We start from the raw sequence: 13,543 nt of genomic DNA, 5'->3' as shown, positions 1-13,543 counted from the left end.
CGCCCCGGCCACCCGGGCCCGAGTCTGGTCACAGCGCAGGCGCGCAGCCCCCTGCGCGCATGAGCAGTGCTCCTCTGAGCCCGCCAGCCCGAGTCTCGGCGCCAGCGACGCCGCTGTCACTATGGCCCATTACAAAGTGAGGGGGGCGCGGCGTGGCTGGGGGCGTGCGGGCGGTTGCCAGCCGCTGGTCGGCTCCGGGTGGGAGCTGGGGCGCGCGTGCAGGTTTTAGGGGCTCGAGGTGGCGAGGCGAGGCGAGGCGGGGTGGCCGGACTCCCAGCGCCTTCTTCCTGCTCCGGCCCCCGGGCTCGGGTCACTACCCCGCGGTGTCTCCTCAGGCCGCCGACTCGAAGCGTGAGCAGTTCCGGAGATACTTGGAGAAGTCGGGGGTGCTGGACACACTGACCAAGGGTGAGCGTGGGCCAGGATAGGGCTCCTGGTGCTCTTCAGTGCGGCTCCCGAGGGGCTGGGGCGTGGGGACCCGAGGGGAACAGGTGGGGCCCGTGCAGCCTGGGATCCGGAGAGGTGAGCCCGGGGGGCGCGGCGGCCCAGCGAGCCCGGCGCACGCCGCCGCCGGATGTCGCCCAGTCCGGCCCGGCCCTCGAGCCTCGCTCCTGCCACCGCTCGCCGCGAGGAGTGAAACTCTTGCAGCTGTTGCAAAGTCTCTCCAACTTCCGTTGCTTTGCCTCGAGCAGTTACAGTGGACGTGTTTGCTAAAGACCTTGAAACCCCAATCCCTTCCGCCCTCGCACACTTGGCGGAGTCTTAAGAATCTTAACATTTTTCCTCGAACCAAGAGCTCCTGGAAAAACGACCAGATTTGAAAGTAGGCTATAAAGTGATTCAGTGGGTTTAAATTCCCTAAATGGGCAACTCGTAGACAACTTGGCTATCCACAGGCTTTTCAACTTCTATTCCTTAAGACTTCTACAGCAGCTCTTTTGTGTAGATTTCATAACTAAAGTAGAATTACAGTTTAAGGAGCTTGAGAGCACTCTGAAGATGATATTGTTGAGTGTGTGTGTGCGTGCACGTGTGCCATGCGCGCTGGTCCTGGGCTTGAACTCCGCTGTTATTGGAGGTTTAAAATTTTTTTTTCTCTCCAGGCTAGCACTCTACCACTTGAGCCACAGTTCCACTTCCAGGTTTTTTTGGTGTTAACTGGAGTAAGAATCTGATGGACTTTTCCTGCCTGGGCTGGCTTCGAAGCGCTTCTAAGATCTCAGCCTCCTTTGTAGCTAGGATTTCAGGCATGAGCCACAGTGGATGCCCAGCTATTGCTGACATTTTTTTTTTAATGGAAGCATTCTGTTATTCTGTATCTCTGATGTCCTGAGTTTGAGTAGGTAAGGTGCTTGAAACCTGAGGATTCCAAGATTGTATAATATTGCTTTCTTTATTAGCTGAGCAGTAAGTAATTTGAAGGCCTTGTATCATCTCAGTGCACTGGGTAGGATTTTTCTAGAGTTAAGTGAATTGCTTGGTGGATGAGGACCATGGTCCATATGAGAATAGGAAGATTAGAAAGCAAAATAATTTGGTTATCTTATGGGGGAAACAAAGGCTAGGGGAAAATTGGGAGAATGGACAAATTTTAGCAAGAAGCAGGGCTTTTAGTTCTCATACCTGGATGGGTTAGCAATTTTGAATAGCTACCAACTTTGGTGCAGGTAGATTTCTCTGTCTTTACAAATAAACTAGCAAATACTAAGAAACTACTTCATAAAAACACTGTGCTATGTTGTCTCTGGTAGTGTCACAGATGCTTGGAGTGACATTCTCTCAAGAAATATGTTCCTTTCTTTTAGTGGATACAGTGGTGAAGTAAAGCCTAGTTCTTATGAGTTTGTATGGAAATTAGGGAGACAGATGATCTGCAAAGAAACGTATAGCTTTGCCAGATAGCCGTAAATGTTCAGACTAAAGTCTTGGTACATAGTTAAGGGAATAAAGTTACATAGAGTACTGGGGACAGCCTTGCTTATAAGATAACTGAGCAGAGATTTAAATGAAACAATGTATGATGTCAAGAACTCTTGGAAATAACAGGTCAGGCATCCCTAAACTGATCTGTAATCCAAAATGCCTCCTCCCCCCCATTTTTTTTTTTTTTTTTTTGTGTATGTAGTAGAGCCACACATTCTTGCTTGCCTTTTTTGCTCAAAGATGGTGTTCTCCCTCTAGAGCTACAGCTCTACTTTTGCTAGTGAATTAGAGATAGTCTTTGATTTGTCTGATTGTGCTGGTTTCAAATGTCAATCTTCAGGTCTTAGCCTCTGGAATAGCTAGTATTACAGGTGTGAGCCACTGTTGACATGACCTAACTGTATGTAACATGTCAGCTGAAATACAACAGTGTAAAATTACCTTTAGGCTTTGTATATAAAGTGTATTTGAAACAAAAGGATCTCATGTTTACTCTTTGATTCTATCCCCAAGATATCTCATGTATGTGCAAGCATTCCAAAATCTGAAAAAAAGCTGGAAATATTTTTGGTTCCAAGCATTTTGGATAAGGGATACTGAGCCAAGATAAGAAGGCCAAGGTGGGGCTGAGAAGGTGGCTCAGTGGTAGAGAGCGTTTGCCTTGCATGCCTGAGGCCCTGGGTTCGATTCCTCAGCACCACATAAGCAAAAAAAGAAAAAAGCTGGGAGTGGCGCTGTGGCTCAAGTGGTAGAGTGCTAGCCTTGAGCTGAAGAGCTGAGGGACAGCATCCAGGCCCAGAGTTCAGGTCCCATGACCGGACCCCCCCGCCCCCCCCCCAAAAAAAAAGAAGGCCAAGGTGGCTAGATGGAGTTAAATAAAAACAGTCTAGTAAAAGGCAGAAAAGTGACAGTTTGGAAAAAACTGAATGCACAGAATATGCACAGGTTATAGCTATTCAAGGATTTTCCTTCATTAGTGATGGAAACCTGGAGATTTCATTTCCTTTGCATACTTGTACACAAGAATCTAAGCCCTCAGGGCTGGGATGTAGCTCAGTGGCAAAGCGCTTGCCTAGCAAGTGCAACGTCCTGGGTTCGATCCCCAGTACCAAAAAAGAAAAGACAAAAAAAAAAAAAAAAAAAAAGAATCTAAGCCCTCAGTCTCTTAGATTTCCAGTCTCCTGAGTAACACCAGATAACAGAATCTATTGGTTTTGAGCTTTAAACATATATGCTTTGTACAGATTTAATTTACGTTATTTTTACCAGCTATTTAAGGAGGATTTGAAATTGCTTCTAACATTAGAACACTGTAAGAGAAAGGGTAAAGATGGGTCAGTTCGACATTGGTGGCTCATGCTTGTAATCCTTGGTACTCTGGAAGCTGAGACCTGAGGATTGTGATTCAAAGCCAGCTCCTGCAGGAAAGCCCTTGAGACTATGATCTCCAATTAACTACGAGAAAACTGGACGTGGCACTGTGGCTCAAGTGGTAGAGTGCTGCCTTGAGCTGAAGAGCTGAGGGACAATGCTCAGGCCCAGAGTTCAAGCCCCATGACCAAAAAAACAAACAAACAAACAGTATTATCATCTCTATCACTGTCTTTTTTTTTTTTTTGGTGTTTTTTTTTCCTTTTTTTAAAAAATTTTATTTGTGAACATACTGTACAGAGGGGTTACAATTACATGGGCAGGATAATGCATACATTTCTTACCAAGCATTGCAGCCTCCTCCTTTGTTTACCCTTCACCTCCCTTCCCAGCCTCCCCCCTCCCCCATCACTGTCTTTTTAAACTGGGTTTCTATATTAGCTTCTTATATCAGACTTGAACACAAAAGCTCCAGGACATCCCCCAGGCCCTGAGTTCAAGCCCCAGGACCAGCATACACAAATCCTTTGGAAGAAGAGACATTTTAGTTATTTTTATATGGGTACTAAAAATTTGAGTTTATTCAATGAATGTACAAAATAGTACTCATGTGAATTATTAGATATGAAAATATGGCAGTATATTTTATTGCTGATCTGAGTGTACTAATAGTTTTTAGTTGGTGCTTATTTAGCATGCTGTATATGAAACTTCATTCTTAGAATACTTTGAATGGAAAACTTCTAGGGACAGTGCCAACCTCTAAGAATCCTGGCTTCTGGGCTGGGAAGATGGCTCAGTGGTAGAGCGCTTGCCTTGCATGCCTGAGGCCCTGGGTTGGATTCCTCAGCACCACATAAGCAAAAAGAAAAAAGCCGGAAGTGGCGCTATGGCTCAAGTGGTAGAGCGTTAGCCTTGAGCTGAAGAGCTGAAGGGACAGCACCCAGGCCCAGAGTTCAGGCCCCACGACCGGACCCCACCCCCCCAAAAAAAAGAATCCTGGCTTCTAAAGCAAAAAGGGGAACATGATTTGGTACAAAGCTTTCTTTATCTGATTAAAGGAAGTGTATTCATCCATAGACAAGCACAGGAATCTTAATATTTACATTCTGCAGTTACTAACCTTGTAAGTTCCACTGACAGATTTAGTAGCTGAAGGTAAAAGTAGTTGCCAGTTCGATTTTTCATATTGTCTTTATTATTTTAAGTTATAAAAAGATAAAAGGGACACATGAATTGGTTTAGCACAGGACTTCTTGAGCTGTACATATGCATTTTTTTGTAGAGGTATGTATTTTTTGCTTTTTGTCAGACTTCAGAGTTTCATGCTCTAAACTGTTAGCTACTGCTTTAAGACATTAATAAATTCTAGGAGGCATTTGCTTATCAATAGATAAGTTAGTGCTCACAGGAGCTGTTATATATATTACTGCATATTATATATATATGTGTGTGTATATATATATATATATATATATATATTTTTTTTTTTTTTTTGTCGGTCATGGGGCTTGAACTCTGGGCCTCGGTGTTGTCCCTTAGCTCTTCAGCTCAAGGCTAGTGTTCTCACTTGAGCCACTGTACCACTTCTGGTTTTTTGGCAGTTAGTTGGAGATAAGAGTCTCATGGACTTCTGGTTTTTGGTGGTTAGTTGGAGATAAGAATCTCATGGACTTTCCTGCCGGAGCTGGCTTTGAACTACAATCCTCAGATCTCAGCCTGCTGAGTAGCTAGGATTACAGGCGTGAGCCACTGGTACCTGGCTCTAATATATATTTTAAAGCTGATCTGAGAACATTGATAACTGGTCTTTGGTTGGTGATTATTTAGTATGCTGTATCAAAACTTCAATCTTAGCCTGGTACCTATAGCTCATGCCTGTAATCCTAACTACTCATGATGAGATCTGAGGATCATGGTTCAAAGTCAGTCCAGTCAGGAAAGCCCCTGAGATTTTTTTAAAAATTTAATCTCCAATTAACCACCAAAAAGGCCATAAGTAGAGCTTTGGCTCAAGTAGTAGATTACTAGCTTTGAGTTTTTAAAAAAGCTCTAGGGCAGTGCCCAGTCTGGAGTTCAAGGTCAACTACTGATACAAAAAAAATTCCCTTCAGTCTGGACATTTTGAATCAAAAGATTCTTCTCAGCCCTATTGCTTTTCTCCTAAAATGTTTCTCCACTTTGTCTCATCTCTGTCATTGTCTTTTTTTTTTTTTTTAGGTGAAAGCATTTATATTACATTTTTATTTTGCAAGAAAACAAATTATGCAACTTGTAAAAATTAAACAGTTCATCAAAATCTTTTGGTCTACTGCATAGAAACTGCTGCCATTAAAATCAGCCGGGCACCAGTGGCTCACTCCTCCAGTCCTAGCTACTTAGGAGGCTGAGATCTGAGGATCTGGTTCAAAGCCAGCCCAGGCAAGAAAGTCCCCACAAGACTCTTATCTCCAATTAACTACCAGGAAAGGGGAAGTGGCACTATGGCTTAAGCTCTAGCCTTGAGCTGAAGAGCTGAGGGACAATGCCTAAGCCCAGAGTTCAAGCCCCATGACTGACCAAAAAATAAAAAATAAAAAACTATACATCATGATCTCTATCACTGTCTTTTTAACCTGGGTTGCCACATTAGCTTCTTATTCATTATCCTTGCACTTAAGAAAGTGCCTGCCAATAAGCAGTCTGGAGTGACTCTGTCACTCCTCTGCTTAAAAAGGTTTAATTATATGCTTGTTGTTCTTAGGTATAAAGTCCAACCAAACTTATATGTCCTTCCCTAGTTTGGATCCAGATCTTTCCATTCACATAACCCATAACTCCACCTAGCCATACTGGAATTGTTCTTGTTCTTTTTTTTTTGTTGTTGTTCTTGTTCTTTTGTCTCCTAAGCCTTCCCTTGTCTAAACCACTTAATGCCAGGTCTCTGTCTTCTTTTCCCTTTCTGGAGCCTTGTGCTCTGTAACAATCATTCCAGTGCTGCTACTTGTTATTCTATTCAATTTTTTGCTTATCTTATGCAATGGATTCTAAGTTTTAAGGGGGTACCTTGTTTGATGTGTCCGCAACTGTGTGGATAGTCTTGGCATGTAATTGTTGTTACACTTAGTGAATTATAAAGCATTTCAGCCATTCAAATTTAAGACTTTAATTGTTGCTTTTTTCTTGCTTTCTGATTTGCAGTGTTGGTAGCCTTATATGAAGAACCAGAGAAACCTAATAGTGCTTTGGAGTATCCTTTTCATTTTTGGAGTCAGAAAAAGGCACCTTATTTTTGAAATTCTTAATTTTTTTTCACATTAGATAAAAACTTGCCAGGCACTGGTGGCTCATGCCTGTAATCCTAACTACTCAGGAGGCTGAGATCTGAGGATTGCTGTTTAAAACCAGCCTGGGCAGGAAAGTCCATGAGACTTTTTTTTTTTGTTGGTCGTGGGGCTTGAACTCTGGGCTTGGGCGCTGTCCTTGTGCTCTTCAGCTCAAGGAGAGCACTCTACCGCTTGAGCCACAGAACCACTTCTGGTTTTCTAGCGGTTTATTGGAGATAAGAGTCTCACGAACTTTCCTGCCCAGGCTGGCTTTGAACCTCTATCCTCAGATCTCAGGCTCCTGAGTAGATAGGATTATAGGCGTGAGCCACCTGCGCCCGGCTCATGAGACTCTTTTATCTCCAGTTAGCTACCAGAAAACTGGAAGTGGCACTGTAGCTCAAGTGGTAGAGCACTAGCCTTGAGTTGAAGAGCTGAGGGACAGCGTCCAAGCCCAGAGTTAGCTCAAGACTTACGACCAACAAAACGACAAAAAACAACCTTTAAAATATTTTTGCTTATTAAAAACGTTTGAGGTTTTTTTTTTTTTTGGGTCTGGTCGTAGGGCCTGAACTCTGGGCCTGGGTGCTGTCCCTCAGCTCTTCAGCTCAAGGCTAGCGCTCTACCACTTGAGCCACAGCGCCACTTCCGGCTGTTTTCTTTTTGCTTATGTGGTGCTGAGGAATCGAACCCAGGGCCTCATGCATGCAAGGCAAGTGCTCTACCACTGAGCCACCTTCCCAGCCCCACATTTGAGTTTTTAGATGGTGATTTCTGGGTAAATATTGATGGTCTGGTGGGTAATTCTGGTCAGGGATGTTTATGCTACTCTTTAACATTTCATTAAATTTACTCAACACTACGAAGTAATTTCTTTAACATTGATGTTAGTTTTTTAAAGCATCACTTAGGAGCTGCCACCCCAGAAAATGCAGAAATAGAGCTGCTTCGCCTAGAATTGGCAGAAATGAAAGAAAAATATGAAGCTACTGTAGAAGAAAATAAAAAACTGAAAGCAAAGGTAAAATTTTGAAAGGAATTTATGTTTAACTTTTTACTTTTAATTATCTGATGAAAACTTCACTAACAGGCTAGGGATATAGTTCAGTGGTAATTTGCCTAGCATGAGCAAGGCAATGGGTTCAACCGTTAGCACTCTAAAAGCCAAACCAAAACAAAATTTCACTAAAATGAGCAGTCAGGGAAAGAGGAAGGTAAAAATCAAGCTGAATCAAATGCAGGGCAAACTTAGGCTTCACACATTACAAACTAAACAGGACAAGCAAACTGTGGTCATGAAGAGGTTCTTTGGAACTTGTTCAGCAAAAAGATGGGAATACTGGTTAATGCTGTGTCTAAATAAATGCATAATTCTAAGATTCTTAGTTAAGGTCAGGATAAGGCTACTGCTTTGTGAACAGTGCCTTTTAGAGTTGTGCAGTGCACAGTTTGCACTATCCTGTCTAGTGGCCTAGGTTGAGTAAATTTAGAGAACTGAACTGCCCTTAATTTTATCTAGCTTTAAAGTTTTTTTCTTTGTTCAAACTCCCATGAAACTTCATACACTTCAAGATCTACTATAAACCTTTGAGGTTTTACTACATTCTAAATCATATAATGCATTTTATGTTCCTCTAGGTATTTCTCATAGTATGAAGTAGTAAAATAGGTATATGAGGCATTTGAAGCATAATAAACTTTTCATTCTGACAGCTAGTTGGAAGAACTTTATGTGTTGTTTCAAGGAACCACAATTTAGTGTAAAAGAAAACCTAGGGCCAGGTGCCGGTGGCTCACGCCTGTAATCCTAGCAGCTAAGGAGGCTGAGATCTGAGGATCACAGTTCAAAGCTAACTTGGGAGGAAAGTCCGTGAAACTCTTTTATCTCCAGTTAACCACCAGAAAAACCAGAAAGTGGTGCTGTAGCTTAAGTGGTAGAACACTAGCCTTGAGCTGAAGAACTGAGGGACAGTGCCTAGGTCCAGGGTTCAAAGCCCCATGACCGACAAAAAAAAAAAAACAAAAACAGGGCTGGGAAGGTGGCTCAGTGGTAGAGTTTTTGCCTTGCATGCATGAGACCCTGAGTTCGATCCCTCAGCACCCCAAAAGCAGGAAAAGTCAGAAGTGGTGCTGTGGCTCAAGTGGTAGAGCACTAACCTTGAGCTGAAAAGCTGAGGGACAGTGCCCAGGCCCAGAATTCAGGCCCCACAACCGATCAAAAAAACAACCAAACAAAAAAACCCACAGTATCTTCAATTATCTTAAGTTTTCACATTGTACAATTGCTAGTTAACCTTCTAAGTCAAAGACCTCACTGACTGTTCATTGACTGACCAAATCAATATGTTACGAAACACTTTTCCTCTAGGGGGAAATTTCAACAAACTTGGTGGCTAGGATGACAGATCCTTATAGCATGTTTGGGAAGATGTAATTGATTGCATATAAAATCTTTGATATGCAAATATCAAATGTTCATTAAAGAACTGAAATTAAATATCAGTTTTTCAGTAATAGTAAAAGTTTACAGAAAAGGGCTTTCATTAGTATAGGTATATATTGTAGTTAATGATTAACTAAATGGGATATAATTATCCAAACTCTTTTTTGTTACTATGTTTTTTTTACCTTAGAATAAAATTTACTTAAACTACTCTGTCTTTGCCCCATAGCTTGCTCAGTATGAACCACCTCAAGAGGAGAAGCGTGCTGAATAGGATTCTTCTCAGTTGAAAAGACACTGAAAAATGGTTTTGTATGACTTGAATAGTTTGTATAGTATATAATCTTTTCTGGACAGATGCTATAAAACTCTTTTAATATGTTAAGTTCACTTATCACAGTTTGTTATTAAACACATATATTTAGAATCACTAATAAAAATTAATATTACATTCATTGGGTCTTAAAGCAGGAGAATCCAAAGGAAATTCTGAAGGAAATCTAAACCGTCAACCAATTAATTACCTTAAAGGACACTGTTTTATTAGTCTGGTTGAGAATGATGGTACTGGTTGTGGTTTAGCCAAGGAATTTTAGCACAGAATTGTATTTCTTGGTTTGTTTGGTTCAGGATATGAGCATAGATACAGTCATTCTTTACAATGTTGATGACAGTAGTTATATTCCTTTAGGCAGCTGGAAAGATGTGTGACATAAGATGCTTTTGCACGAGTTTCTAGGAGTCTTCTGCTGTTTATATAATGCAGAACAAATAACTCTTCTTTGCCACCACTTTGCCTTAGAGAACTGTATGTGTCAGTGTGAACTTTGACATGTTTCCCTTCTATGCAATCATGCCCTGTCACATATGTTGCCTTTGCTCTGTGCTTTAGTGAGTCCTACCTGTATACTAGCCTTGTTTTCGGTTTGCTTAATAATGCAGTTACCACGATTGCAGTTTACATAACTCTAAACAGGATCACAATGATATGCTGCCTTACCTAACTGCTAAGTTGAGCACAAAATGAAGTTAATATAATTGTGGGCCCCGGCACAAGCTGGGATGGAAAGGGAAATGAGCCATATATGATGGAAAATTATAGTTTGTGAATTTAATTCTGTAGTGGTTTTTTCCTCTCTCAAAATATTTTTCTAGCCTTCAACTCATTTTATCTTCGTTATCCCTGTGAAGTAGGTAGGGCAAGAATGAGGAGATTGGTCTATTGAAATTTTAGGCCAAAGACTGATACTTAATACAAATTAGTTTCTAACTTTGGGCATATTGGTTAGCCACTCAGATTTACTTTCCTTAACTGTTAAGTGAGAAAGACTATCTGTACTGCCTACCTCACAGGGTTGTTGTGAGGGTCAGATGAGAATGTATGTGCAAGATCTGTAAATGGTAAAGCACTATATTCCTGTTTGTTAGTCTTTTTTCCTGTCTTTTTGAAGACTTAAGGGTCAGATGTTTTGTCAATCACTTATTTTCTTCACTGGTAGACTAACACTTAGAAGTGCTCCTGTTTCTTGTACTCTATCCTTGTAATTAGAAAGACTACCTTAGTTTTTGGTCAGAATGCACATCCAATGAAAGCTGGTTTAATTAGCAAAGGCACTGGCATCTTCTCGAAAATGAACAAACTAAAGATAACGGCATTATAATCTCAAGTTGGCTTAAAAGTGGCTATGGTGTATGTTTCCTCCTGTCACAAGTTTGTTTTGGGAGTGATGCCAGATACTGATGGAAGAACATTCACTTGGATAGATTTCTTCCTCTTTTACTAATGTGAGTGCGACTACATGGATAGCAGGTTTCTTTTTTTTTTTTTTTTTTTGGTCATGGGGCTTGTGCTCTGGGCTTGGGTGCTGTCCCTCAGCTCTTTAGCTCAAGGCTAGTGCTCTACCACTTGAGCCGTAGCACCACTTACAGTTTTCTGAGTGGTTTATTGGAGCTAAGAGTTTCATGGCCTTTTCTGTCTGTGCTGGCTTTGAACAGTGATCCTCAGATATCAGCCTCCTGAGTAGCTAGGATTATAGGCGTGTGCCACCATGCCCAGCTGGATAGCAATTTTGAGCTAAGTGCTGGTTATGGTGAAGATGGATGACTGGAAGTTGATTATGATACATAAAAGATGGCTTAGGATTTGCTAAGATGTCCCTTTGAAGGCTTCCTCAAGTAATTATGATCATTCCCTTGTGGAAAGAGGCTTGTTTTTTTGGTTGTTTGGTACTGAGGCTTGAGTCTCATGCTTGTTTGGCCTGCCTGTTCATGGCTGCTATGCTACCACTTGAGCCACATCTCCAGTCCAGGTTTTTTTTTTTTCTCCCAATTTTTGCTGGTTAAATGGTGATGGATTCTCAATGACTTTTCTGCTGGGACTGGCTTCAAACCACAACATTTTCTAGGTTTAAGTCTCCTTAGTAAGCTAGGATTACAGGTGTGAGCCAGCAGCAACCAACTAATAGTTTTATTTCTGAAAGCCAACCATTGTTTGCTTTTTTCTCATGGGGCTAGTGTTGCTATTTATGTCAGTAAGTTAAACACATTCTGTACCATCCTTTTGGACAGAATGGGATGGATAATCACACTTTCAGGTGGAACTACCCTATTCAAACTGCACTACAAGTTAGTAATATGGGTTAGCCTTGCCTAGAGGGTTTTTTTTTTTGTTTTTTGTTTTTGTTTGTTTTTTGTGCCAGTCAAGGCCTGGGCATTGACTCTGAGCTAGTTTTTCTTTTGGTTAGCTCTGAGCCACAGTCCTTTGGGCATGTGTGTGTGTATGTGTGTGTGTGTTTAATTGGACATTAAGAGTCATATGGACTTTCCTGTCAAGGGTTGGCTTTGAACCACAATCCTCAGATCTCAGCTTCAGATCTCAGCCTCGTGAGTAGCCAGGATTACAAGTGTGAGCCACTGGTGCCAGGCTATTTTTTATAACATTCCTGTGAAGGATTTGAATGAAGACTGTCTACAAGAAGATGATCAGTGGAACTGAAGATAGATCACACCAGTTCAGTTACACTTTAGCTGCCTTATCTATAAAACATAAATTTCACATCTTGCCTACCTCATAAAGTTGTTGTAAGGATCAAATATAATGGATACAGAAGTGCTTTGCACACTGTGAAGGCCTACATATAGACCAGGTGGTAGTAGTGCTAAATTGTAAGTGCCACTGAATTAGAAGAGCAAGCTGGAACAAGTTTTTAAATGGTAATCTGGGACACCCAAACTGCCAGGCCTAAATGAAAAAGTTTAAAATATCAAGTCTTAGATTTAAATTCAAAAATGCAGTTATACAAGTTTAGTTAGTAAGATTACTGACATAGTACTATAAATGATTGCCAGTGTGAACCCCTTGTACACTATGATTACTGAAAAAACATTAATAGAAATATTGTCCAGGTGCTATTATCCTGAAGGCTATATACATCTCCTTTTTGTTCTCTACTTGACAGGCCATATAAGGCCCAAGGAATCATTTGTTACAGAATGGTACATTGTCAGCTGCCTGTAGCCTATATTCACAATCTTTTATGGCCCCTGAGTGACATTATAAATATGTTTGTCAGGAAGAAGGTTCCCCACTCCTGATTTGGAAGACTTGAAAATATAAGGCTTTTTTTTTCCAACATGGTAACTACCACCTATAAGGCTGTGTTTTTCCAACATAGTAACTATCAGCTACATGTGGCAAATAAAAAAGAATTCAGTTCCTAATTCACACTAGCAACAATTCTAGTGGGCATTCCATATGTGGCTAGTGGCTATTAGACTGAATAAAATAGACATAAAACATTTCTGTCACCACAGAAAGTTTTATTGAACACCATCATAGAAGGAATGATTGAACGAACTGTAAATGTTCAAGGAGGACAGAGACAACTGTCTTGGTGGGTAAAAATGACTGCAATTTAGTATTTGAGGGGTTGCTATAAAAAACATGAAGACCTCTTCTATTTACATTATAGACTTAGGAAGTGTGACTTGAATATGTTTTTAGACAAAACTGCTAATGGTGGAATTGGCTCTTTTGAGTTAGCTATCCATTTGAACTATAGCCCTCTATCCATGAGTTCTGTGTCTGTGGATTCAACAAGTCGTGAATTGAGAATATTTGAAAAAAATTTCTGTACAGAACAGTCTCTTCTTGTTTTTATTCCCTAAGTAATATAACTCCATACTATTTCCAGTGTTGTATTATTATTATTATTTTGGTTGGTTGTGGGGCTTGAAAAGAGGGCCTGGGCACTTGTCCCTGGCCTTTTTCGCTCAAGGCCAGTGCTCTACCACTTTGAGCCAGAGCACCATTTCTGGTTTTCTGATGGTTAATTGAAAATAAGTCTCTCACAAACTTTTCCTGCCTGGGCTGGCTTGGAACCCATGATCCTCAGATCTCAGCCTCCTGAGTCACTAGAATTACAGATGTGAGCCACCAGTGTCTAGCCCTACTAGATTATTTTTAAGTAGTGTAAAGATTATATGGGAAGAGGTGTATGGG

General features: G+C 41.1%; 1 protein-coding gene across 1 annotated transcript; it reads left to right on the top strand.

Annotated features, from left to right (window-relative positions):
* Positions 1-27: 27 nt before the first annotated feature.
* Positions 28-10,454, top strand: Mycbp (MYC binding protein). Its single transcript, XM_070008869.1, has 5 exons — positions 28-136; positions 336-408; positions 6,475-6,523; positions 7,491-7,620; positions 9,272-10,454. The coding sequence occupies exons 1-5, from the start codon at positions 122-124 to the stop codon at positions 9,314-9,316; spliced, it is 312 nt and encodes a 103-aa protein (XP_069864970.1). The 5' UTR covers positions 28-121; the 3' UTR covers positions 9,317-10,454.
* The last annotated feature ends 3,089 nt before the right edge of the window (positions 10,455-13,543 follow it).

The sequence above is a fragment of the Dipodomys merriami genome, unplaced genomic scaffold (genome assembly GCF_024711535.1).
Source record: "Dipodomys merriami isolate MVZ:Mamm:240054 unplaced genomic scaffold, mDipMer1.0.p SCAF_71, whole genome shotgun sequence".
Lineage (NCBI taxonomy): Eukaryota > Metazoa > Chordata > Mammalia > Rodentia > Heteromyidae > Dipodomys > Dipodomys merriami.
This window is presented reverse-complemented; position numbering and strand designations above follow the sequence as displayed.

Bases quoted from the DNA above. Each gene is read 5' to 3' on its own strand.
- Mycbp (XM_070008869.1), top strand. The intron at 409-6,474 runs GTGAGCGTGGGC...TCTGATTTGCAG, and splicing joins GCTGGACACACTGACCAAGG to TGTTGGTAGCCTTATATGAA. The intron at 7,621-9,271 runs GTAAAATTTTGA...TTTGCCCCATAG, and splicing joins ATAAAAAACTGAAAGCAAAG to CTTGCTCAGTATGAACCACC.